Genomic DNA, 27,039 nt, shown 5'->3' on the forward strand with positions numbered 1-27,039 from the left:
TATACCATATATACCATATACGTGCTATATACGAAAATTGCATTACTGTTCTCATTTTTTAACGAACGAATTATCTTCTGAATTTAACTTTTTATTGCACAAATAAACTGTAATTTTGGGTTTTAAACTTTGTGTTCAGCCATGGTAAATTTAATCAAGTCATTGTAGTGGATCATTGTCGATAAGATTAACTTTTTGTTGTGATGACTAATGCCTGTGCTATTTAGGATAAAATATCGTATATTTATTTACAGACAGAACAGCAGATGGATTGCGCTCTAGATTTGATGAGGAGGTTGCCTCCTCAGCAGATTGAGAAAAATTTAACAGATTTGATCGACTTGGTGCCAAGTTTATGCGAAGACTTGTTATCGTCGGTTGACCAGCCATTAAAAATCGCTCAGGACCGAAGTAACGGGAAAGACTACTTGTTGTGTGATTACAATCGGGACGGCGACTCGTACCGATCTCCATGGTCAAACACTTATGATCCTCCACTTGAAGATGGTTCTATGCCCTCAGAGAGATTGAGAAAGTTAGAAATCGAAGCTAACCATGCTTTTGACCAGTACAGGGAAATGTATTTTGAAGGTGGTGTGAGCTCTGTGTACTTATGGGACATGGATCATGGTTTTGCAGGTATGCACTATTAATCATAATTTACGTTTTTTTTTATTCCAATATGTTATCTTGACGTTGAAAAATTAACATTAATAGGCTACTTGACAATTTTTTTAAGTTGGTCTTAAATGGTTAATATTTGTCCTATTATATCAAAAAAATTAACACTATATTTTTTTGCGCCCTAAAAACCGTAAAACTTTAATTTAAAAAAATATTTTTCTTAGACAGGTGAAAACATGGGTGAAAACACTGTCGGCCATGTTTGGCCGATAGATTATCTGTGCTCTGACGTCATGCATTTGTAAACAACAGTATAACCACAGGGTTATACTGTTGTTTACAAATGCATGACGTCAGAGCACAGATAATCTATCGGCCAAACATGGCCGACAGTGTTTTCACCTGTCTAAGAAAAATATTTTTTTAAATTAAAGTTTTACGGTTTTTAGGGCGCAAAAAAATATAGTGTTAATTTTTTTGATATAATAGGACAAATATTAACCATTTAACACCAACTTAAAAAAATTGTCAAGTAGCCTATTGAAACATAACTTGGAATACTTCGGAACTCTATAGACTGATAAAATAACTTGAATAGAATTACAATTCAATAAAACTTTCAAAAATAAGTGAATCTGCCCGAAAAACTTACTTAGAAGTAAGATATTATAGTCTACATTACACTTTTATTCTTAGTTAACTTCAGTTAAGCTGAGTTTGTTATCATTTCAGTAGAATTTGTTGCCCTGAATCTGTTATAGTATTCACTGGTTGTAAGCACCACCTATAGATTGAGTTTTATTAGCTACAAGAAAATTGGTGATCTACATTTCGATTCCTGCGCTCCGCCTCAGTCCAAATTCCAAAAGTCATTTGTGGGAATCACAAAATTCCACAATCTATTTTGGACTTGCCTTTACACAAGTTTAAAAAAACTATTAAAAGTATGCTCCTAAAAAAAGCATATTACACAATGAAGATTATTTAAATTATAAAAGAGCGTGAATTTGACCTGCAGCTTGTTCCAGCAACACTGGACTGCAAATATTTTTTTGTACATGGCGTATTATTGTATGTCCAAATTCCACAGGATTTTGAAAAACCTAAATCCACACGTACAATGTTGCGGGCATCAGCTAGCTCTTAATAGTTTTAACAGTAGTACTTTAATAACCATACTTAGTTATTAGCTGTCACGTTTACTTCCTAAATTTTTTTGTGCGATTCTTTTTTCCAGGTGTGATTCTAATAAAGAAAGCAGGTGATGGTTCTCAGAAGATCAAAGGCTGCTGGGACTCCATACATGTGGTAGAAGTGGTAGAGAAGAGCTCAGGAAGGAATGCCCACTACAAGTTGACCTCTACTGCTATGCTGTGGCTTCAGACCAACAAGGAAGGGAGTGGGACCATGAATCTTGGTGGCAGTTTGACTAGACAGGTAATTTGTTGATAATAATTATAAGTAGAAAAAATAATTAAACACTATGTGGATTTAGGTTTTTTAAATATCCCATGGGAACTGTTCTTTCTGGTTTTACAGGACAAAAAGTAGCCTATGCCTATACCTGGATTGCAAGCTATCTCTATATCAAATTTGACAAAATTTGTTAAACAAATGGGCTGGTAAAAGCTAGCAGACAAACACACTTTCGCATTTATATTATTATAGTATGGATATGAGTACGGATATTATTTAATATTGATTAATGCATATTGCTGGTTCAATTATTTTATTTTATTTTATTTTATTTTATTTATTTTATATCTTATTAGAACGGCAGTGCCACTTACACTAACTAGATGATTAATAATAAATTTAAATACAAATAAAGGTACAAGAAAAAAGACAAAATACAAAACGATAAAAGATCAAAGGATTTTTATGTAGAAGCAATATTGATGAGGAAGCCCACAAAAAGCTAGGTTGGGCAGCTTTGGGGAAAGTGAGTCAAATTTTCTCATCAAAGATGACTAACTATATTATAATTATTTATCTCACTGAGATAACCAACTCTTAAATGTACAATTTAAGAAATACTTAACATTTTTTTTTTTTTTTTATTAAGTCATTTATTTATTATGTGCTTTCCAATATTATTACATAATTAATTGAACAATTATTATTATTATTATATCATGTCAATGTTAGAAAACCCGTTGGGCACAACAGTCTTAGCTGGGAGACGGCGTTGTATTAATTGTCAAAACTTAAAAAACCTATCCTTACGTTTCCAGGCAGAGCAAGATTCAGCAGTGAGTGATGTGACTCCTCACATTGCTAACATCGGTCGTATGGTGGAAGACATGGAGAATAAGATTAGGAACACCCTCAATGATATTTATTTTGGTATGTTCCTTCTTGTAAAGCTACAATACACAACTTCTGTTAAATAGAAACACTTTTCAAAATTGAAAAATGTTTCTATTTAACCTTAATTGTAATTTTTTAAGAAATGGGATTGTTAGTTAAATGTTATTATTTGGAAAAAAAAGTTTTTTTGATACTCGAAAAGTCAGCCCTAAGCTGTATTCTTCACGGATGAGAGAATTGCGGCACAAGTCAAAGCCGTGTGACAAAATTCGATAAAAACTTTATGGGCCAACTCCACAGGACGACACTATCGCGACGATACGACGGATAACTGGTATACTGTCTCGGACTAGTCGCGTCTCGCGATATAGTGCGTACAAAATGACGTCCACGCGCCATTTTAACTTTGTGTCAATTATTGTTATGTTAAAAGTACGATTTGTCCTTATTTTAAAGGTGAGCCGTATTTTTAAAATGGCGGGTGAGAAGTCATTTCGTACGGATTAGAGATATGTTACGGAGGTTTGATTCCGATTCCGAAAGGTCGTAACTTCCGATTGATTTTGCATCTTCGGTTCCGATAAATTTTAATCGGAAGTTATATCGGAGGTCGAATATGCTGATGCTGCTTCGATTCGATTGTTTTTATTGTCAACACCCAGGTATACACCTACCGGTATTATTTTTTGAACTGATATAAGAATAAGAATTATTTTTTAGACCTGCCCTTAACACATATCTCTTCTGCCTCCACCTCTGATTCCGGTTCCGGTTCCTATAAAACTAAATTAAAAACTCCGGTTCCGAATTCGGTTCCGATATAAGCACTTCCATAACATCCCTAATACGGACTATACCATTGAGTATTGCGACGATACCGTCGAGTCTTGCGCGATATCGCCACGTTACGCGACAGTTGAGAAGCCCAACGAGGCGTTGCAGTCACGTCACGCGGCGATCCGGGACTCGTGGAGCTTCGGTGCGAGTCGCGACGACACGCTGGCGGAATCACCGTTGTACCGTGGATATTATCCGACGATAGAACGGACTCGTTGCGCTTCTCTTATCTGTGGATATGGCGCCTAAAATGAATACAGAGTGATAATTTGAATCATTTTTGTAGGCAAAACAAAAGACATAGTGAACGGCTTGCGTTCGACGGTGCCAGCCAATGTGGTGCGACAGAAGGCCGCTCTGCAGCACGACTTGGCCGAGGCGTTGCTGCAACGCCGGCAGACCACGCGCGCGGACTGAGGACTAGAGGACTTCGAGTCTGGTAATTACCCATCACATATTATACCAATATATCTTGTTGTAACAGTTAGGTACCCATATTAAACTATCACTACCCATATCAAAAATGCAAAAGTGTGTTTGTTTGTTGGTTTGTTGGTTTGTCCTTTAATCACGTCGCAACGGATTGACGTGGTTTTTTGCATGGGTATATTTGTAGACCTGGAGAGTGACATGCGCTAGCTTTTATCCTGGAAAATCAAAGAGTTCCCACGGCATTTTTAAAACCCTAATTCCAATCGAACGAAGTCGCGGGCATCAGCTAGTTTTGTATGTTATTAGGATTAGGATTACGCACCTTTTCGAAATACCCTTTTTCATTCTCTTTTAAAATTTTCAACAATTTTTTTTTTTTGTTTACAGATGAGTTGGAGATTTTGGGTTAAATTTTAACAACGACGTCTACAGGTCAAAAGGACAAAAGAACAAAAATTGTATGTAGGTCTCTATGAAACGTAAAAGAAATAGGTAAATAAGTCAAAAAAAATCTTAATAAAGCTTGTAAGTTCTCGCATCTCTTAAGCTGTTTTATATCCCACATAATATTTTATCACGATTGTATTCGATTATTTAATTTAAAGTGCAAAATTAACTAACTTAGTGTCTCAAAATATGCGAAATTCATATGAAAACTGGATAAGTGCAAGTAGTTTACAATCATACGTAAAATAATATACAGATTCATAGGCAATAATAATAATAGGATGAGATCTAAAGAGTGGACGTTGACTTAAGTTTCAGTTAAAACGAGACAGTTTCATGCCAGCGATATAACACTGTCTCGTTTTAACAATGTCATAAGTCTGAGCAAAGTCAAAGTTCACGCTATAGATCTCAGCCTTAGAGTTAGAATGAGATTCTATACCTCCAACGTTAATAGTATTCGAGCGTCGAAATACTTCAGAGTAAAACGAACCTAACGCTTGGAGCGTTTACATGCTGCAGATGTATGGACAAACTTGCGTTTTAAAAAGGTAGTTAAGTCCATTTTACTTTGACATCAGTGTTTCGAAGCTCGAACTCTATCAACGTTGGCGAGATGTAAAATCTTACTAACCCTAGAGGTCAAGACTCAATCATAGCACACCACGCTCGAAAAGCAGTTTCTACTGAAAAGAGCCAAAAAGAAACTGCATTACTCTTTGCAATAAACAATTTTTTTTGCAGTTGGTTCGTTTCTTTCGCTATAGGAAGAAATTACACATTATGAAACGAAATTAGTTGCATGTAGGGATGTAGCATATTAAAGTGCAATCTTTTAAATTGCTCAGAAAGGTAGTGAGTAGTGACTAAGGGAGGGATTTATGCCAACACGCGGCTGGCGGGGGCAAAGCCACGTACGAGGCGTGGACGAGGAACGGATTTAAAACATCACGAACATTTTATATGAAGCAGTGTATGCTTCACCGTTCTCTGGTATATAGTGTGTTATCTATGCTTCACCGTGCCGTCTCCGGGCACGGCTGGTGCCCGCCACGTGTTGGCATAAATCCTCCCTTAACTGGTCAGTAAAATCAGTAAGAGTCGGTTCGGGCATTTTATCTGCATTTCGTATTGGAATAATAGATCGTTATTTATTTTAGCCCAAAATAATGTTATAATTAAGATAATTATATCCCTTTTGCATTTTCATTATTTAGTCTATATTTATTGTAAATTAGAAAGTGGTATTATAAAATAATATAAGTAAGGTATTCTCTAAAACTAAGGAATATCAGTGTATTAAAATTTTATAAATAGTTACATTGAAGTACAGGTGGCGTCATCTAAAAATAACTCTGGAAGAGAGTGGAGATGTTTCTGTGCATGAGTACTGTACTTTCCTACAACGCGAGAAGCGAATGGTTCATCATCATCATCATCAACCAATAGACGTCCACTGCTGGACATAGGTCTTTTGTAGGGACTTCCACACGTCACGGTCTTGCGCCGCCTGGATCCAGCGGCTCCCTGCGACTCGTCTGATGTCGTCCGTCCACCTACTGGGGGGTCTTCCAACGCTGCGTCTTCCGGTGCGAGGTCGCCATTCTAGCACCTTGAGACCCCAACGTCTATCGGTTGTACGAACTATGTGCCCTGCCCATTGCCACTTCAGCTTCGCAACCCGTTAGCTATGCTATGTCGGTTACTCTAGTTCTCGTACGGATCTCCTCATTTCTGATTTGATTACGTAAAGAAACTCCAAGCATCCATCGCCCGCTGAGTGACTCTGAGCTTTCTTATGAGGCCCTTAGTTAGCGACCACAGCGAATGGTTAACTAACACAAATAGATACCACCGCCGTCGCGCCTCTCTCTGTACCCCAAAACAGGTCTATAATAAATGGCCCATTGCACAGTTTCATTCAAGATCAGAGTTCTTTTTATTTTACGGTACCATGCCAATAAAGGCGGTAGCATACTAGAAATTAACCGTAGTGTTCTATAGAATGATCGCGAACTGCATCGGTCGACGAATCCACAGAAACAGGTTGCATGTTAAGTATGTGTCTGCCTTAATTTCTGATATTGTGGTCCGAGAGCCCATGGAAAATTTTGACTGGGTGCTTGATACTAAGGGCATTGCCTAGAATCACTACTAATACGTCAAATAATACGTCAATACTATGTCAAATATAAATATAATTATTTCTTAGTAGTAGTATAAAAATATTAGACTAACATTTTTTTCTATAAAAAAAAAGTGTAAAGTTGTATGACCGCAAAACAAGTAGTCCTCTCTGAACTTGGAACAAAGCGGTTTACGCAGGTCATAGACTAAGGATTAAATCTGTTTTTTATTTATCTAATACGCAGGTCACACGACTTGTGTTCAGATTGGACTCGTTTTTTGCGCGCACTAAATAAGGCATGCTACAGGAATCAAGCACTTGTTCAAAGTTTCTTACATGCTAGCTTCCCCTGTGGGACATTTCAGTTAAAATAATATTTCTCCATGATACGATAATTTTAATTTGGCCTCTCTATAAATAAAGTTATATTTATCTGAGTGTGTTTGTATGTTATTAAAATCCTGTTCCTGCCAAGTTGCTATCTACTTATCTAGATATTCATATTTTTTTATTCAGATATACAAGTTAGCCCTTGACTGCAATCTCAGCTGATGCCTGATGGTAAGTAATGATGCAGTTTAGGATGCACGCGGGCTGACCTGAAATGGTAAAGCAGTAAAATCAAACTACAATAAAACCTATGATTTAACAAGTGGTAAAAGTCGAATGGTCTGATAACATAATCTTTTTCCGTAGTCTGTGATCGTTAATTTCGAACTTTCGCTCAGTGGGTAAGTAAATCTTAGGTTTTACCTCGGAGACTTGATCATCCCGATTCCACAGTCTTATCTGTCCTACGGCCTACCTCCAGGCTGTTTTTCTAAAGACTAAAGTACAAAGGCAGAAAAAAGTCTGGCGCAGCCTATGTAAAAATCGGCCAGACTTGTGTCATGGCGGTCAATTCGAAAATTTTAATATTTGTTATTGTAAAGCGGCAATAATAGATGCCTATGCTATTCTGTTAAAATTTCATCTTTCTATCTATTAAAGTTGTCGAGATACAGCCCGCTGACAGATAGGCGGAAGGACAGTGGAGGCTTAATAACACAGAATACATTTACTCCAGCTTAATAATAGGGCCCCGGTTCGATTATGAATTATGGAACACTAAATAAGGAGTCAAAATCGATTCAACCGATGGGCCGAGCGAGTGAAATATCGGACTATCGTATCGATCATGTTGCATCGAATCCTCAGATCGAATCGAAAGTCGAAACAGTAAAGACCTCGTAAAGACGAATCGGATCGTAGATAACCTATGGCAAGATCTATGGTCCATCTTGAGTTATGAACAAAGAGCTTGGATGAATGACAAAGAGTATAAACATGACAGGAATCAATGTGTCAATTATAAAATAAAAATACAATTGTGTAATTTAGTGTGATTTTAGTTTATTTCTGGTCGGTGATTTTAGTGTATAGATTCGTGATTGTAGTACTTTCTTCGACTTTTCATAGAGTAAAGTAATAGAAAGTAATACACTGGACTTTTTTATTGATCATTCGTATTTCTTCTCTAAAGTTCTTATGTTTATATTTATTTATTGGTTATTATTTTACAGCTGCTGTTTATGCTTATGTTGCTCTATTTTTTGTAAAATATGTCCTTTGGAGCTGAAATTGTTGATCTAGTTGACCTATCGGATAATGATGATGATTGTGTAAGTATTTACCATATTTTTATCCTGATAATTTTGTCTATTTTAAGTGGTGCTTGAAATAAAGTGCTTCTCATCTGCTAAATGTAGGAAATAAAGCTTAAGATATGACTATTTAAGCTTATGATACAAGGTAATTTTAACATGTGGGAAAGTCAAGTTATAACTTGGATAAAGACAGATTAATTAATAGGATTCAGGAACTGTCTACCTTAAACAAATTCCACACATTCGCTGTAGATTAAACTATGTGCATTATTAAAAATATGGTAAAAAGCAAATGAAAAAAAAAAGTAGATAAGTTACATACATGATACCTACATAGGCCACAGCTAATAAAATTACAGCACTTGGGTCCAATTGGTAGAAAGCTACTTCTACTATCTACTGTCTTACCCACCACTGAGCACAAATTATTATTTATGCCATGTACAAAATCTTTTAGAATTTTTTGATGAGACTAAATATGAACAATAACTAAACATTAAAGAAATCTCAAATTGGCTCAGTACAAGATTGACATTATGTTAGAAATATGGTGGAATTCTTTTTTGAAATCATTTAAAATCATGTTTGAAATAGATACTAACAGATTCTAATTTAAATGTGCAAGTGTGTCTGTCTGCTAGTTTGTCACAGTCTATCTATTTTTGGTTACAGTGATAGCTTTTTATCCCGGGAAACGTTACTTTAACATAATATGCTAGTTTTGTGTTCCCGGAAATTACACGAGTTTCCTCAACAGTAATTTTAAATACTCTTAACAAGTATATCATATTAGTTATATATCTATATTATGTTACTAATAAGATCATCATTTTTTTCAATACTCAAGTATAATTATAGTTTAGAAAGAGCATAATATACAATATCACGTTCTAATAGTACACAATCTATTGACAGCAGAGGCGGATTATCCCCAAGGTAAACTAGGCACGTGCCTAGGGCGCGAGGTTACGAAGGGCGCAGATGAGCATGTAGAGTTCCATTACCTGGCCTAACTAACTATCCCTACTAAGTGATATTATCTTGGAGTGACCGAAACTGCCTCTTTTCCCGACTTTATAATATAAAGGCGAAAGTTTGTTTGTTGGTATGTATGTGTGTGTATGTGTGTAGTTTGTTACTCCTTCACGCAAAAACTACTGGACGGATTTGGTTGAAATGAAGATAGATTATACCCTGGATATAAACATAGGCTACTTTTTATCCCGGAAATCAAAGAGTTCCCGCGGGATTTTGAAAAACGTAAATCCACGCGGACGAAGTCGCGGGCATCAGCTAGTTATTAATATAGCAAAGTGCCATGACGTCATGTTCTTCATTCGTTCACATAATAGTATACCAACTACCAGCTATGCAATGAGACGATTCCTCGTTCTTTCAAAGTTAGTAAAAATTTTAATATGGCTGTTAGAGGGGCGCCTATGAGGTGCTTGCCTAGGGCGCACTGGACATTTAATCCGCCTGATTGACAGGTCTGAATGTAGTGCTATCCTTTTTCGCACGGAGCAATAAGAAAGAGATATAAATATATATATAAGAGTTTAGACCTGTCATTTTAGTTTAGCTAAGAGAGTACAACAGAATTAATCATTGAAAAGTGGCACATTGTAAATATAGTGACTTTAATGTACGTTCATTATTTTTATGTAACTAAAGTTGTTGTAATTTATAGGTTGTATTAAATTATATTTATATATGATTTGTTTTTATATTTAATAGTAGGTACATATTCGGTCATCACTGGCAACACGCACTGTTCGAAGACTTTGGTCTTCAAGCACTGAGGAATTTTAGACAAGACATTCGAAGCTTCCTGAACCGTGCCCAACCGAGTTGGATTCAGTGGCTGACCTCTTTCACGAAATTGGACCTACCAACTGGATTGTGTGTCGTGTAGGTACTTCTCTTCTTCTTCTTCGCTCTGGGCTGGTTTCCGCACTTAAACGTTTCCGTCGTAGGTACTCATACACTCACTCTTGAATGGCTGAAATTAAATGTTCCCTCTTTATCACAACAATGGGTATTTTCCTACTTTTGAATTTGATAAATTTATTATTATTACTTTATTATAAACTATGATAAAAATAATGACGTACCTACACTGAAAAAATATTAAAATCCAACAAAGATTTACAAAGTTACAGGCATTTTAATTTGGAGTGGGAGGGTCTTCTATCCCTTTCTCGCAAAACGAAAATTGTATGAAACCGCACGAGACGCATGAAAATGCATATCGCTATCTCTGTCTAATCAGAAATTTATAAATGCTTATAACTTTTTATTATTTGATCGATTTAATTAGTTTTTTTCAGTTTACGTCATTTTTTTATCCTAGTTTATAATAAAGTAATAAAAAAATCGGAGTCGAATACCCAATTTTGAGTGCAGACTGCACAGCTTTCAACGATTACTGGGTAGGGCGGGACAGAAGATGGCAAACCGATAGACGTTGAGGTCTCAAGGTGCTGAAATGGCGACCTCGCACCGGAAGGCGCAGCGCTGGAAGACCTCGCACTAGGTGGACGGACGACATCAGACGAGTCGCAGGGAGTCGCTAGATTCAGGAGGCGCAAGACTGTGGCGTGTGGAAGTCCCTACAACGACCTATGTCCAGCAGTGGACGTCTATCGGTTGATGACAATGATGATGATGAAAATAACGTAGGCATGTATTCGTATTGAAATGTTTATTCTAATTAATTAAAATAATTTATTTAGACGCGATTCAAAAGCATTTCTCTGTATACCTATTTCGCATTTAATATGGATATGTTCACTCATTGTGCACACTTTCATTTATATTGAGGCAGGTTGCTTTGTAAACTTGCAAACGCTAGCAAAAACTTAGTGCTGTTATTATACTACCTATAGAATAGAATAGAATAGAATATGTTTTATTCAAGTAGACTTTTACAAGCGCTTTCGAATCGTCGGGTAGTTTTAATTTACCACTGGTTCGGAATGCCGTTCCTACCGAGAAGAACCAGTAAGAAACTGCGGTTATAGTACGCAACAGGCCGAGATGGCAATCGGGGTATGAGGCGGGCGTTTCCCACCCAGATTGCCATCTCGACCTGTCGCGTACTATAAACACCCAGTACCAATACCATTGACCTATACTTGTAGTTTAGTGATTTAGTTTTTAAACCCGCAATGGCACCGATTCCGTTGTCTTTCTCTAAACTAAATTTAGACTATCTGCATCCTTTTCTTTTTAACAATGCTAAAAAGGGACAGAACATGAACTTTACATTTAAATACTCTAAATTTTAGTGCACGCTACAAAAACAGTAGGCTCGCGACTGTGCGCTAAAATCACGGGTTTTACCATTTAAAAATTAAATTTAAAACTGTCAAACTGCGTCTGTCCTTTTCATATTACATTAGCAAGAAGAGGATGCGAATACTCTAAAATTAGGTTGTGCTCAGAATCAGTACCAATGTACAGCGTGCAAAATTCGGGTTAAACTACGCCTACGAAGCGACATTGACCCCGCGGTACTTATCTACGCAACGTTCGTCGACCTCTAGTGTCAGTCAGACGTTTTATTTGGAACTAGCTTATGCCCGCGACTTCGTCCGCGTGGACTACACAAATTTCAAACCCCTGTTTTATCCCTTATTCTAATGTATGAAACCGTGAATTTGTGGTTACATCACACAAAAAAAATTAAATTGTGGTCATGAACTATAATCATCATGATCAACCCATCACCAGCTCACTACAGAGCACGGGTCTCCTCTCAGAGTGAGAAGGGTTTTGGCCATAGTCTACCACGCTGGCCATGTGCGGATTGGTAGACTGCGTGACTGTATAGGTGAACTAATAATAGTATTTTCATTTTCGAAGTAAGATAATTATATCAAGTGGGTATCATATGAAAGGTCTTCACTGTACATTCTAAAACAGATTTTTATTTATTTTATGCATTATGGTTTTTGATTTATCGTGCAAAACGTCGAAAAAAATATGGACGTATGGAACCCTCGGTGCGCGAGCCTGACTCGCACTTGGCAGTTTGTATTATGGTATCATAACAGTAATCATCAGTACTATCACCTGCCTTCGTTTTGCTAGCGTTCTACTTACAAGTCCTGTAGCAATGATATACTTTGCGTCATAACTTTCAAACACCATCGATAGGTACAACACGCCGGAAATATCTGCGCACCTCGCTGGAATGTACTTCCCATCGCGCTTCCACGCAGCTCGCCCGTTTTCGGCTATCCCGTACCAGTGCCAACGCGAGCGCGTTGCATGACATCACTAAGCCAGGTTCTCAGATATTCCGACGGGTTGACGCACAGTAGAGTGAATTTATCCGTCAGCTATAATTATAACATTTTACAACATTAATTGACACTCCATCCCAGATTATTGCATTGTTTGTTATATCACAAATACATATGTAACGATGGAATCCATGACATACTTTACACATCAAAAATAGGGATACATATTATGGTTATGAATAATATATGTCCCGGCTGTACTCACGTGTTTAGTCGACGTTAGCCCGACTAGTTTCGAACCCATCCGGGGTCCTTTTTCAAGGGAGTCAGCTGCCCACCCAGCCACCCTCACAACGGCTCTACGGGCAGCAGCACGTGCGGCCCGCAGTCACAACTGCGGCGCATGCGCGAACTGACTCCCTTGAAAAAGGACCCGGATGGGTTCGAAACTAGTCGGGCTAACGTCGACTAAACACGTGAGTACAGCCGGGACAGATATTATTCATAATGGAAATCACACACGGTAGTTTAAACGCTAACATATTACGGTGCTTATTTCTCTTTACTACAAAAAAATATAATTTTCCAATAAAAACATTTTGCACTTTTAAATATATCAAGAGCCCAGTTTGACAATAAAATAAAAAAGTTAATTAGTAACAACAATTTTTTTATTAATACATAGCATCAAAATAATACAGTAAACTTAAAAAAATAATTTACTAGGGTCTTTTTAAAGTACACGAATAAATTTCTAAATGTTAGGGCGCTTTCAGACTGCCCGCCAGAACCGCGAGTTTTTTTGACACAGTTTTTATTATTATAATTTGTGTCCACGATAGTTATTGTAATCTTGTGAGATTCACATTATTTCTGATATTGTGGTTGTGCAGAAACGTGCGAAAAAAAACCGTCATTCTGAAAGCACTCTAATTATAGCTCACTGCAAAAGCCAAAATATAGAAGGCTATCCAAAGGCTTGTACAATAATTGCATGAGTAACCTATAAAGTGAGAGAGACATAATTTGTAGCAGTCCATCTCTTTCTGATACACTTATCTGATTATTTATCATGATGGAATTTCAAAATCTAAACCCCGGAAAAAGGACTTAATTAAAAACTTTATAAACTTTTTTATCACACTATGTAGGTATATTCAATTTACGACTTGTAGTTTTTCCCGCGAATTCGTGCGTGTGGACTACAATGTAAAATAGGAGTTTGAAATTTGTGTAGACCACGCGGAAAAAGTCGCGGGAATAAGCTAGTTAACAATAAATCAATGGTTAATTTCCTTACCTTTATTTTAATTAACTTTACAAGGGTTGTACACCCTTGTAAAGTCGTAACTAAAATGTCCACAGACTAAAAAACAAATCAGAGGTCCGGGAAGCCAGTGACGCGTACTACAGTGCGACACGGCTCTCTTGGCACTTGAATGACATTGACAGGGGGGCGCTGTGGGAGAACAAAGGCTAGACTATTCAAACAAGAACAAAGAGGACACTTGACGGCACGTTAGTTCCACAGTTCGCCACGCGCCAAGATAACCTTGTCGCACTGTATAAATAAAACGTTGGAAATACAGATTAAAAATCGTACTAGCACATCACTTGTTCGACACAATTTCGATACAACGGTCCAACACTCACCCCATATATACATGTTAACATACTGTATCGATATAACACTTATCACAAATTAGATTTATCGTCCATTGTCGATATAGCCGCGATTTGTTAGACGGAGTCATCTGAAAAAAAAAAATTAAAAAGTTTTCAAAAAAAAACTTCCAACTGTGGTTTGCACTTTATTTTTTTTTAGTCTGCCACAGAGAATTCAACCTCCAGAGTACGCATATATACAAGGTTTTGTATGAAAACAAAACCGGTTTAGTGCGAGCCAGGCTCGCGCAATGAGGTTCCGTACTACAGTCGTATTTTTTCGACATTTTGCACGATACTTCAAAAACTATGATGCATAAAAATAAATAAAAATCGGTTTTAGAATGTACAGGTGAAGACCTTTCATATGATACCCCACTTGATATAGTCACTCACTTCGAAAGTTGAAAATACTAATTATTAGTTCATGACCACAATTTAATTTTTTTTGTGTGATCTAACCCTAAATTCACGGTTTTCAGATTTTTCCCCAAATGTCAGCTGTAAGATCTACCTACCTGCCAAATTTCATGATTCTAGGTCAACGGGAAGTACCCTGTAGGTTTTTTGACAGACAGACGGACAGACAGACAGACAGACAGACAACAAAGTGATCCTATAAGGGTTCCGTTTTTCCTTTTGAGGTACGGAACCCTAAAAATCGTAAAATGTTGGCGGGGGACAGGGGCGGACGAAGTCGCGGGCATCAGCTTGTTTTTCATAAAAGCTCATAGCTGTTAATAATCTAGATTTTATCATTTTGTGTAGGTATACGTTTTAGATTAGATATCTATGTGAATATTAAGCTTAGGATATATTTTCATTCCAGCCAAATTATTATCTATGGTTATCAAAAGGGAAACATAAAATTATACGTACCATGATACCACCATTTTGTTTTCTTAGGATTTTTGTTGCACGTTTTTACATAAAAAGAATTATCTGGCGGCCGTTTCTGAAAATATACAAAAAACTTAAATGAAAACCGGCCAAGTGCGAGTCAAGCTCGCGCAACGAGGGTTCCGTACTGCAGTCGTATTTTTTAGACATTTTGCACGATAATTCAAAACTATGATGCATAAATATAAATAAAAATATTTAGAATGCACAGATGAAGACCTTTCATAATACCCCACTTAATATAGTTACTTACTTCGAACATTGAAAATACTAATTATTAGTTCATGACCACAATTTAATTTTTTTTGTGCGATGTAACCACAAATTCACGGTTTTCAGATTTTTTCCCCAAATGTCTGCTATAAGACCTACCTACCTGCCAAATTTCATGATTCTAGGTCAACGGGAAGTACAGTACGATTCAAACTTAAATGAGTCTGCGTGAAGTTGCGAGACCCGAGTACCCGTAGTACAAGATTATACGTCTCCCCAAACCAAACCAAATTCGAGAGTCGAAATACTTCCCCGTTACAGTAAACTGGATCTTAAATGCCTTGTTTTAAAGCTCAAGTTTGTCTACACTTCTACAGCCAGCGCTCCAAGCGGAAACATTGCGAAATTAAAATCAGTGGCATTGAATATTTGACTTCAATTCAAGGCTGTTTAGGTCCATTTTACTGTAACGCGGAAGTATTTCGACTCTCGAATTTGGTTTCGTTTGGTGAGACGTAAAATCTTGTTACTACGGGTACTGAACCCTAAAAACGATGAAGTATCTCACCTTTCTTTACAGCTACTAAGCATAGAGACTATGGAGAGGCAGACGGACTGCACGGAGAGCGCGGGAGACCAGTCGTCCGTCAGTATGGAGAGGCAGATGTGGCCGTTGGAGTACACGGGGGTGCACCGGGATGTTATTTCCTATAAACGTCACCTGAAAAAGAGAAAATATTTTTATAGACAAACTAGCTTATGCTCGCGACTTCGTCCGCGTGGACTACAAATTTCAAAACCCTATTTCACCCCCTTAGGAGTTGAATTTTCAAAAATCCTTTCTTAGCGGATGCCTACGTCATAATAGCTATCTGCATGCCAAATTTCAGCCGATCCGTCCAGTAGTTTGAGCTGTGCGTTGATAGATCAGTCAGTCAGTCAGTCAGTCATTCAGTCAGTCAGTCAGTCACCTTTTCCTTTTATATATATATAGACTAGCTGATACCCGCGACTTCGTCCGCGTGAATTTAGGTTTTTTGAAATCCCGCGGGAATCTTTGATTTTCCGGGTAAAAAGTAGCCTATGTCCTTCCCCGGATGCCTATCTCTGTACCAAATTCCATCAAAATCGGTTGAACGGATGGGCCGTGAAAAGCTAGCAGACAGACAGACAGACACACTTTCGCATTCATAATATTAAGTATCATCATCATCATCATGATCAACCCATCGCTGGCTCACTACAGAGCACGGGTCTCCTCTAAGAGTGAGAAGGGTTTTAGCCATAGTCTACCACGCTAGCCAAGTGAGGGTTGGCAGACTTCACACACCTTTGAGAACATTATGGAGAACTCTCAGGCATGCAGGTTTCCTCGCGATGTTTTCCTTCACCGTTAAAGCAAGTGATATTTTAATTACTTAAAAAAAACGCACATAACTCCGAAAAGTTAGAGGAGCGTGCCCGGGAACGAACCCCCGACCTCTGATTGGAAGGCGGACGTCCTAACCATTAGGCTACCACAGCTTCATATTAAGTATGGAAGTATGGATTTAGAAGTCCATCTGTTTTACGTTTCACGCGGTGAACAGTGACGGATGTTAAAAGCAAAACCTGATTTTAATAAATTCATAAGAAAACAAACTGAGTACATAGCTACATACTTGAATAAATATTAATTACTTTTATAAATTAATCTAGCATTCATTTAAATTAACTGCTATGAAAATGTCAGCAAACACATTATTACTACAGATTTATCTATTTACTGACTTAAATGTTAGTCGGTGAAGAAATATTTTTTTTTATTTTTATTCAGATACAAGTTAGCCCTTGACTGCAATCTCACCTGGTGGTAAGTGATGATGCAGTCTAAGATGATAGCGGGCTAACCTGGAAGGGGTATGGCAGTTTTATTAAACCCATACCCTTTGGTTTCTACACGGCATCGTACCGGAACGCTAAATCGCTTGGCGGCACGGCTTTGCCGGTAGGGTGGTAACTAGCCACGGCCGAAGCCTCCCACCAGACCAGACTAGAAATTTAGAAATTATAAAATTCCAAACCCCTGCCAGGAATCGAACCCGGAACCTCCCACTATTAAGACCACAGCGCTCACCACTGCGCCAGGGAGGTCGTCAAATTATATGGTAATACAATAGTATATTATGGGATATAAACATTGTGGGATTTTGTTTCGTCATTTTTCAGGGCTACTTCAAGTAAGGTGGCTAGTGTTATAAGTTTGAAAAGGCTTTTCACGTATTTTTAGAGTTTTTCCTCAAAAGGAAAAACGGAACCCTTATAGGATCACAGTGGCACCGATTCAGTTGTCTTTCTCTAAACTAAATTTAGAGTATCTGTATCCTTTTCTTTTTAACAATGCTAAAAAAGGACGGAACATGAACTTTACATTTAAAGACGCTAAATTTTAGTGCACGCTACTAAACAGTAGGCTCGCGACTGTGCGCTAACATCACGGGTTTTAACATCTAAAAAACTGTTTAACTATGTCTGTCCATTCATATTACATTAGTAAGAATGTGAATACTCTAAAATTTGGTTGTGCTCAGAATCAGTACCTTTGTTGTCTGTCCGTCCGTCTGTCAAGAAAACCTATAGGGTACTTCCCGTTGACCTAGAATCATGAAATTTGGCAGGTAGGTAGGTCTTATATCAGACATTCGGGGAAAAGTCTGAAAACCGTGAATTTGTGGTTACATCAGACGAAAAAAATTAAATTGTGGTCATGAACTAATAATTAGTATTATCAATTTTCGGAGGATTTATTAACAATGTCAATTGGGGTATCATATGAAAGGTCTTCACCTGTGCATTCCAAAACATATTTTTATTTATTTTTATGCATCATAGTTTTTGAATTATCGTGCAAAATGTCGAAAAAATACGACTGTAGTACGGTGCGCGAGCCCGACTCGCACTTGACCAGTTTTTAGCGTAGTAGCACATGCCGGATATCAGTTAGTTTCTACTGAGTCTTCATTAAAAATTGCATACAATGTATGCAAGAGGCTATATTGAGACTGTCTGGAATACAATATGTATATTTCATCAATTGATTTAGGATTCTTGTCTCGTCCATGACACAGTAGGTATCAATTGTAGGTTACCTAGATTCCGGTAATTAGGTTGCCAGCTGTTTAGAGTTAAACAGAAGCTCAAACAAAGGTAATGTCATTTATCTATGAACAGAAGTGGTAAGAGAGACCGATTTTTCTGTGACTTAAATCAGTTTTTTAAATTATAGAATAGCGCTTGGCTGCAATCAGACCTGGTGGCAAGTGATGATGCAGCCTAAGATGGAGCGCGCTTGCCTAGAAGATGCCTATTCACACTTGACGTGATAATGATATTATAATTGGAGAGGAAAACTCTGATGTTGAAGGGTGTTCCAAATCTTAGCGGTTCTAATTAGAAACGAGGAGGCAAATCGCTTCGTACGTATCTGTGGAATTTCGACTACGTAGTGTGTGCAGACCTTGGCGATGCCTTTTTTAACGCTGGGAAATGCGTTTACGCATCCCCCCCCCCCCCCCCTCTTGGAAGCCAGCCAGCTAACCAGGTAGCCAACCAACTGGAGGGAAGGTATGTGGGACTCGCCGGCCGATAGGCGAGCTAAAAAACTAAAACCCAGCGGCGCTCCTGCGCGTCGCCTGGTGACTGGGTCATGGGAACGCCGAACCAAACCACCGCGACCCAGTCAGCGACATCGCCAAGGCGGACCTCCACCGGGGACCCCGCTCACGAGGTCCCCACACCGCACGTCCGAGGCGCACCGACCAAGTGCGTGCGCCTCCCGACCCGGGGACCTTCGCGATGCCTTGTGGTACGATAGTAGAAAGGTGAAAGAGGAACCAGATCGAAAAGTTCTTCAGCACACTCTCGAAATATATCCTGTATAAAATTCCGATAGACTGGCAACTTTACGCTGTCTTGTTTTGAAGCCGTTTAGTTTGTGCAAAGTTAAAGTACACTCTGCAAAGTCAAAGTACTCTATGGATATCATTGATCGCAGCCTAGATCTTACCTCTGGAGAGTCGAAAGGGTATTTATTTGTGAATTTGAACTGCAATACGAACTTTTCCCCCTCGTACAGTGTGCCAGGAACACCTTCCATGTGTACTGTCCACCTGGATACACACAAAAATAAAAACATTATACAACTTAAATAGATGATACCCGCGACGTCATCTGCATGGATTTAGGTTTATAAAATTTTTGTGGGAACTCTTCGATTTTCCGGGAAAGACTTGCGAAAAGACAATTTAGCCCTTGACTGCAATCTACCTGGTGGTAAGTGATGATGCAATCTAAGATGGATGCGGGTTAACCTGGAAGGGGTATGACTAGTTTTATTAAACCCATACCTCTTGGTTTCTACACGGCATCGTACCGGAAAGCTCGAGCGCTTACCACTGGGCCTGGAGGTCGTCAAATGTATGTTCGGGATGCAAGCTATCTCTATACCAAAAGCCAGGAAAGAGTGTCTGTCTGTGTGTGCTAGCTTTTAACGGCCCATCCGTTTGACAGATTTTAACGATCTACACAGAGGTCGCTTGCACCTCGGGGACGGACATAGGCTACTTATTGTCTCAAAAAATCAATAAAGCAGTCTACGGTCTACTCTATAACTTTTCTCTTTAATTAGGCACCTCTTTAGTCTTCATTTAATCTTCACGAGTCCTGTTAGGCTAACATGCGCACCACGAGAAAGTTTTGTCTACGCATTTACTCGTCTTATTTGTATGAAGAAACACGAGATAATGCGTAGACAAAATTTTCTTGCGCACCACGAGAAAATTTTGTCTACGCATTTACTCGTCTTATTTGTATGAAGAAACATGAGATAATGCGTATACAAAATTTTAGTTGGTTTACCTCATACATTAATAAACAAATTCGTCATCTACTGATGAATATATTTACAACGCAACGAAAATGCGTTGCGTTTGACACGTGCGTAGCGTACCATGTGACATGTAATTAGCTGATTGGAACAATTAAGTCGATACTCAGTAGCCAAATAACAGAGGTGTGTTATATTTGAACATACAGTGGCAATATTAGCACAAACAATATCAAAGAGGTGTAAAGGCCAGCGCGCTATTAATAAATTGCTGATCATTCATACGACAAATATTCTGATGACGATCAGAATTATGTCGCAATACTAAAAAGGGCGATAACATAATATAAAGCTACCTACTCACTTAAGAGCGCTCTTCGGTAACACATGATCGTGCGTGAGAGCATGCTATAGAGCCTGCGCACACGAGGTACAGTACGCGGCAGAATATAATGTACATCGGCCTTTAGACAGACATTTCGGATTTGTAGAGCGTTGTCTTGGTCACTCATACCTATATGACGTTTTGCCGGTTCCGACGACAGAGCCAAAGCTCTACAAATCCGCTATCTCCTTCTAAAGGTCGGTGTACAATATTTTTGCCGCGTGCTGTACTTTTGTCTGCGGAGGACAAAAATCCCCGAAGCGTAGATAAAATGTTCGACGAAAACTTGCCACGGACTCAACGCCTATGGTGTGCGATCATTTGTTTGCCGGAAGTATAGTGAAGCGCATGCTATGGGGAAGTTTGTTGAAGCGCATGCTATGGGGAAGTTTAGTGAAGCGCATGCTATGGGGAAGTTTAGTGAAGCGCATGCTATGGGGAAGTTTAGTGAAGCGCATGCTATGGGGAAGTTTAGTGAAGCGCATGCTATGGGGAAGTTTTTGAAGCGCATGCAATGGGGAAGTTTATTGAAGCGCATGCTATGGGGAAGTTTATTGAAGCGCATGCTATGGGGAAGTTTATTGAAGCGCATGCTATGGGGAAGTTTATTGAAGCGCATGCTATGGGGAAGTTTATTGAAGCGCATGCTATGGGGAAGTTTAGTGAAGCGCATGCTATGGGGAAGTTTAGTGAAGCGCATGCTATGGGGAAGTTATTGAAGCGCATGCAATGGGGAAGAGTTTATTGAAGCGCATGCTATGGGGAGTTTATTGAAGCGCATGCTATGGGGAAGTTTTTTAAGCGCATGCTATGGGGACATTTAGTGAAGCGCATGCTATGGGGACGTTTAGTGAAGCGCATGCTATGGGGAAGTTTATTGAAGCGCATGCTATGGGGAAGTTTATTGAAGCGCATGCTATGGGGAAGTTTATTGAAGCGCATGCTATGGGGAAGTTTATTGAAGCGCATGCTATGGAAGCGAATATTGTGAGATTATGTCGTATTGTGCTTGACTTAAAGTTTAAGAAAAAGAGAAACAAGAGTAGTAGTAGTACCGGTAGTAGGTAGAAGTAGGCGGACTAAAAGTAGCTGTATGCGTTGACGCACCTCGGAACTTTAGTTCTATTTTTGTAAAGACCCCGCTTTTGTGTGGTCCAGTCTATCAATGTCCCGAGAACTGTAACTCCTCTGGGCAGGCTATTACTGGCGGGACATACTCAATCGTGAGGTCTCCGCTTTAACCACTACTGAGCAAGGGTATCCTCCCAGACTGTTTGGTATTGTTTTTATTTTGCAAAACTAATCAATATTTAAAATTATCTAAACATATTTCAAATAATTGAGTAAAGCAGACCTTGATATAGTTGCTTTTGCAATTTTGTAATTGTGTCTGCTAGCTTTTCACGGCCCATCCGTTCAACCGATTTTGACGAAATTTGGTACAGAGATAGCTTGCATCTTGGGGAAGGACCGGAAAATCAAAGAGTTCTATAATCATCTAGGAATAAATAATTTTGCTTTTTTTAAAAATACATAATTGGCATAGTAGGTATTGAAATCACACTAAGTATTACAAACATCCAACATATTATTACTGTTGAGTCAGTAAAATAGTAATAGTTGAGTCCATTTAAAATGACTCTTTTTAAAACAATATTTGATGACAGCAAAGCAACATATTTGCAAACTAAGCAATGTTATTATTTTCTGAGATTGCTTAGTATGCACATATACTTTTATACTATGTATTTGTATCCCAACTAATATTTTAATTGCGAAAGTGTGTTTGTTTGTCCTTCAATCACATTATTTAAAGCGATCTCTGTACCGAATAGATGATGTCCGCGACATACAAGATGATTATGGTTTTAAATTCCTGTGGGAACTATTTAATTTTTTGGGACTAAAAGCAGTCTGCCTGTTCCTGTGATGTAAGCTAACTTTGTACCGAACTTCATAAAAACATATATATGCCATGAAAATACACTTTTGCATTTATAATATTACTATGAAGAATAGACTAGCTGACGGGCTGTCTTTGCTCAGATTGAATTTCTGTAAATCTTTTCTTAAGGGTGTGAATATGGGTTGTAGAGAAAACCTACTTGCAAAATCTCAAGTTTCTAAATCAAACTGTTTAAGCTTTATGTTGATACTAGACAGTATTTATCCTTTTATAATGTTATTATTTCTCCAGTTGTTGCAAAATCACTATTACAAATAGGTTTATCGCAACTCTTACTGATTCAGGAAAAAACATACTTAGTTACAACATACAGAACAATAAATAAACCTATCTTGTAGCAACAGGCTTCTGTGTTAGAAGATAAAAAATAAATTACCTACTTTAACCATAAAAAAATAAAATGTAGGTATCTACTTATGAGGCATGAGCAATCATAATATTGTTGTGATAACACTCCCAAAATTAATAATAATGTTGCATTAAATCAAGGCGCCAAAACATGTGCCTACAAGGGTTACACATAGTACAGAAAGGCAGCAAAGATAGCCGATCTATTCAGCATTTTTTTCTAGAATACCCGATCGCATGATAAATAAAATAAGGTCACTCACAGTGTCAGATTTTGGCTGGCCTGGTCTCCGTCTACCGTTACACCCGGTGGAGGTTCTTTCATTAACGACATCAGTTCTTTCTGTAAACGTCGCTGCAACATACAAATTAAACACTTACCAACACCCTCTCAAGATTTTTCGTATACAAACCAATTTTTTAACACAAAAAGAAATCTTGACATAAAATCTCATAAGAAAACTGTCATAATAGTTCGGTTATGTTTACACTAAAACTGGATAATCTGGCTTGAGTTCGAGGACAATGATTGCGGAAGTATTAAGTCTATTTTAATTGAATTAATACGTAAAAATGAGTGTGAATCATAATATTTTTAAATAACTTTACTAACCTCCGACGGGGACATAGCCGCCATTGTACAAATTTAGACGTTTAATGTTACCATTTATTTTCATGTTTTGCATTGGCTTGATTTTTCTTTGATACCTATCCACTGAAGTATTTTGTTAAACAATATTCGACGAAAAACTATTCAATATTAAAGTAAATAAACTCACGTAAGTTCCATTCATTTTTCATTTTTTTCTGCGATTTCCAATTGATTTTTTACGTTGTTAGGACATTTTGTTGCAAATAAACATTTATATCTGTAAACACCAATTTAAATTGTCAATGTGACGTCAGTGTCAACTGTCAAAATGTCAATGTGACATAAAATTGGCATAAAATGTGCTGAAAAAATGGCTGAGCATTGTTTTGTTGTGCATTTTATTAGTTTTTAAATGATAATTTAAAGTATTTTGTGAAAATGAATAGAATTGTTATCCAAAAGCCCTGTTAAGTCCTTTAACTTTATTTATATTCCGTGAATTATCCTTTACAAAGTCTTGTTTGGTAATAAAGCGTGCAATAAAATGGGTTCGCACCCAAAAGAAGTTCAGCTGAATGGTTTATCGACCAGTTAAATGTGGATAACGCGAAGTTGGTGGCGTTTGTTCTAGTCCTCGGGTTTATAGGATACCACGGAATATTGCATTTAAGATATGGTAATTTTTTATGTAACCTAATAACTAATACATATTAGTATACCTACCTAATAATCTAATAACATATTTCCACCCATTTTTAATTGAAGTATTAATTTGAAACTGCAAACTTCTGCAGCTAAAATGTCAATACAATTATATGGAACGATTGAGAAGGACGACGAGATGAGAGGAGGCTATAGGGATTCCTCAATGCCCAGTAAGTCCTTTGAGTTAGGGCTCATTTGACGTGTCTTATGAGACCTTATAAGGAGGCTCAACTGGTCTAAAACCAGTTAAAAAATGTGACTACAAGGATCCCTCTCCCTCCCTCTTTCATCATCTGACCCATGAGGAAACTTATTGATTTGTAACTTAAATACTCATAAAACCATGTTTTTATTTATTTTTCTACCTCTTTCATATTATGCCTTCACCTTTGCCGCGCGAAATAAGGGTCTATATTCAGTGAAGAGCAACACAAAATATTTTCAAGTAATAAAATGTTTGAATTATTTTAGGTCCTGATTCATGTACTTGGCTATTGTCATCGGGAAGGTACAAAGGTGATCATGAATGGCAACCATATGGGTGTATGTTACACAAGTACTCCAAAACGTAAGCTTTTTTTAACATTGGTGCTGATTCTGAGCACACCTAAATTTTAGAGTATTCACATCCTCTTCTTACTAATGTAATATGAAAAGGATAGACCATTTTGACAGTTGAATATTTAATTTAGAGCTGTCAAACCTTGTGACTTGACTTGCCAGTCGCGAGCCTAATGTTTAAATTTGTAGTGTGTTCCATCCTTTTTAGCAATATTAAAAAAAAGATGCAGATACGCTATTATTCATATTGAAGTTTAAAATTTGTTCCTTAAAAGAATTATAGTACAAGAAGGCTGAAATGAAATTAATTAATTTATTTAATTTTTTATTAAATGTAGGACAACTTGATTCATTTAAGTCATATGTAAATACTCTACAACCAAATCAGAAAGCTGATTCTACTAAGAAGAGCTGGCAAGAAACTGCAGTTGCCCTGACTGATATATCAACATACAGGTTCAATTGTTAAGACTTATACCGGACCTTTAAAAGTAAGGAATAGACACCTTCTTGGCAGGTGTGCTTTAGGCTGTATCATCACTTACTATTTGGTGTGTTTGCAGTCAAGCATAATATGCCTATTTAAGAAGGTAAAAAGAAAATCTAAAAACTCAAAATTCACATATAGGTTTCCCTAATAACAAACTCTCTTTAAGAAAGTATTTTAAACATTATGTATTTATGAATTTGTTCCAGGGATGCAAGAAGGTGTTTGAGGTATTTGGCATTTTGGGGCAAATATAACAGTTTTGCTTTCATTGGAGATTCAAGGCTTGAACAATTGTATGAGTACTTTATAGGTAAGCTCAACTTTTTCATCAGCAATCAATGATGTCATTAAACTTAAGTGCCCTGTAAACGGTCAACCATGTTAGTCAAACACGCTGTCAATCAAACGCAGTTTGTTTGACAAACGCAGCCGTACCACTTCAAGCATGTTTGACAAACACGCCGTCAATCAAATTTGCCAAACACGTAGTTTGTGTGATAAACGCATCAAACACGCCAGCAGACGAATCAAATAATTTGACAAACACGTAATATTTGACAAACATGTTTGACCGTTTACGGGGCACTTTTTAATAAAATTAACTCATGAATAGTTACATGTACACACATATGTCAGTATGGACAACTGTCAGTTGCATTGCAGATTTATCGCTGTACCAAGATGAAGTTACTTTTACCCCAGATAAGAGTTCCAACAGGATTTTTTTTGTTTTTGTTTTTTTTTAATCAGACCTGGGTGGGATTCTTTAAATGCGCAAAGACGTGGGCATCATCTTATAATAGATATTTTGTTTCAGGAGTAATTAAAACTAGGCTGGACATAGATTCGTCCTACTCTACAGTGGAGCACCACATGCCCAACTATACATATGTGGATAATAAATTGAAATTGTCCATCACATTTATATGGAGCGATGACGTTTCAAAGACTATGGTAGAACAGTTTAGAACTTGGTAAGTTATGATCAGATCTCTTTCTGATTTCGTTAAGAATTTTTAAGGAATCCTTAGACTGTAGACTGTAGCAATAAGCTGAGGCAGCGCCCCGTTCGGCCAAGATAGACTCTAAGCTAGTTTTAAGAAGTGGGTGCCGGGTCTTGGGGAACCAAGGAGCATGGACACTGGTCGGCTCCTTGGTTCCCCAGGGACTACGGCACCCTACCTGTTTCTACCTATTTGTAAATTTGGCTGAATAAAAGGTTTTTATATTAGATGTACCTTATATTATGTAAGTTAAAATATTTAACAGTTCATCATCATCATCACGATCAACCCATCGCCGCTCACTACAAAGCACGGGTCTCCTCTGAGTAGAAGGGTTTTGGCCATAGTCTACCATGCTGGTCATATGCGGATTGGTAGACTTTGAGAACATTATGGAGAACTCTCAGGCATGCAGGTTTCCTCACGATGTATTCCTTCACCGTGAAAGCAAGTGATATTTAATTAATTAAAACACACATAACCCCGAAAAGTTAAGAGGTGCGTGCCCGGGATCGAACCCCCGACCACCCGAATCTCATTCCTCGCAGGTCTTAACCACTAGGCTCAAAAGGAAAAATGGAACCTTTATAGCATCACTTTGTTGTCTGTCTGTGTGTCAAGAAACCTATAGGGTAGTTCCCGTTGACCTAGATCCATGAAATTTAGCAGAAA

General features: G+C 37.8%; 2 protein-coding genes, 2 long non-coding RNA genes and 1 pseudogene across 4 annotated transcripts; 3 read left to right on the forward strand and 2 right to left on the reverse strand.

The window, feature by feature from the left end:
• Positions 1–7,216, forward strand: cpb (F-actin-capping protein subunit beta). Its single transcript, XM_034978834.2, has 6 exons — positions 1–144; positions 255–639; positions 1,862–2,061; positions 2,859–2,970; positions 4,058–4,210; positions 4,591–7,216. The coding sequence occupies exons 1-5, from the start codon at positions 142–144 to the stop codon at positions 4,186–4,188; spliced, it is 831 nt and encodes a 276-aa protein (XP_034834725.1). The 5' UTR covers positions 1–141; the 3' UTR covers positions 4,189–4,210; positions 4,591–7,216.
• Positions 7,217–8,118: 902 nt separating this feature from the next.
• The window catches only part of LOC117991234 (putative uncharacterized protein DDB_G0282133), a 26,746-nt pseudogene continuing 7,825 nt past the window's right edge, over positions 8,119–27,039 (forward strand).
• Positions 14,361–15,351, reverse strand: LOC117991284 (uncharacterized). The gene is made up of 2 exons (XR_004674869.2): positions 15,219–15,351; positions 14,361–14,428 (listed from the first exon to the last, which is right to left on the reverse strand). It is a non-coding gene; the product is annotated as an uncharacterized lncRNA (long non-coding RNA).
• On the reverse strand, positions 16,017–23,675 carry LOC117991453 (ubiquitin-conjugating enzyme E2 W-like). The gene is given in 5 exon segments (XM_034979050.2): positions 16,017–16,137; positions 16,139–16,173; positions 19,498–19,600; positions 23,279–23,370; positions 23,629–23,675. Coding segments are annotated over 5 exon segments (375 nt in total). The 5' UTR covers positions 23,653–23,675.
• On the forward strand, positions 24,128–26,335 carry LOC117991454 (uncharacterized). The gene is made up of 4 exons (XR_011237876.1): positions 24,128–24,283; positions 24,784–24,880; positions 25,570–25,673; positions 26,181–26,335. It is a non-coding gene; the product is annotated as an uncharacterized lncRNA (long non-coding RNA).

Source organism: Maniola hyperantus, chromosome 19 (genome assembly GCF_902806685.2).
Source record: "Maniola hyperantus chromosome 19, iAphHyp1.2, whole genome shotgun sequence".
In the NCBI taxonomy this organism is placed as follows: domain Eukaryota; kingdom Metazoa; phylum Arthropoda; class Insecta; order Lepidoptera; family Nymphalidae; genus Maniola; species Maniola hyperantus.

Coding starts and splice junctions, on each gene's coding strand:
- cpb (XM_034978834.2), top strand. Junction 2,062..2,858: donor GTGGCAGTTTGACTAGACAG/GTAATTTGTTGA, acceptor TTACGTTTCCAG/GCAGAGCAAGATTCAGCAGT. Junction 2,971..4,057: donor CCTCAATGATATTTATTTTG/GTATGTTCCTTC, acceptor TCATTTTTGTAG/GCAAAACAAAAGACATAGTG.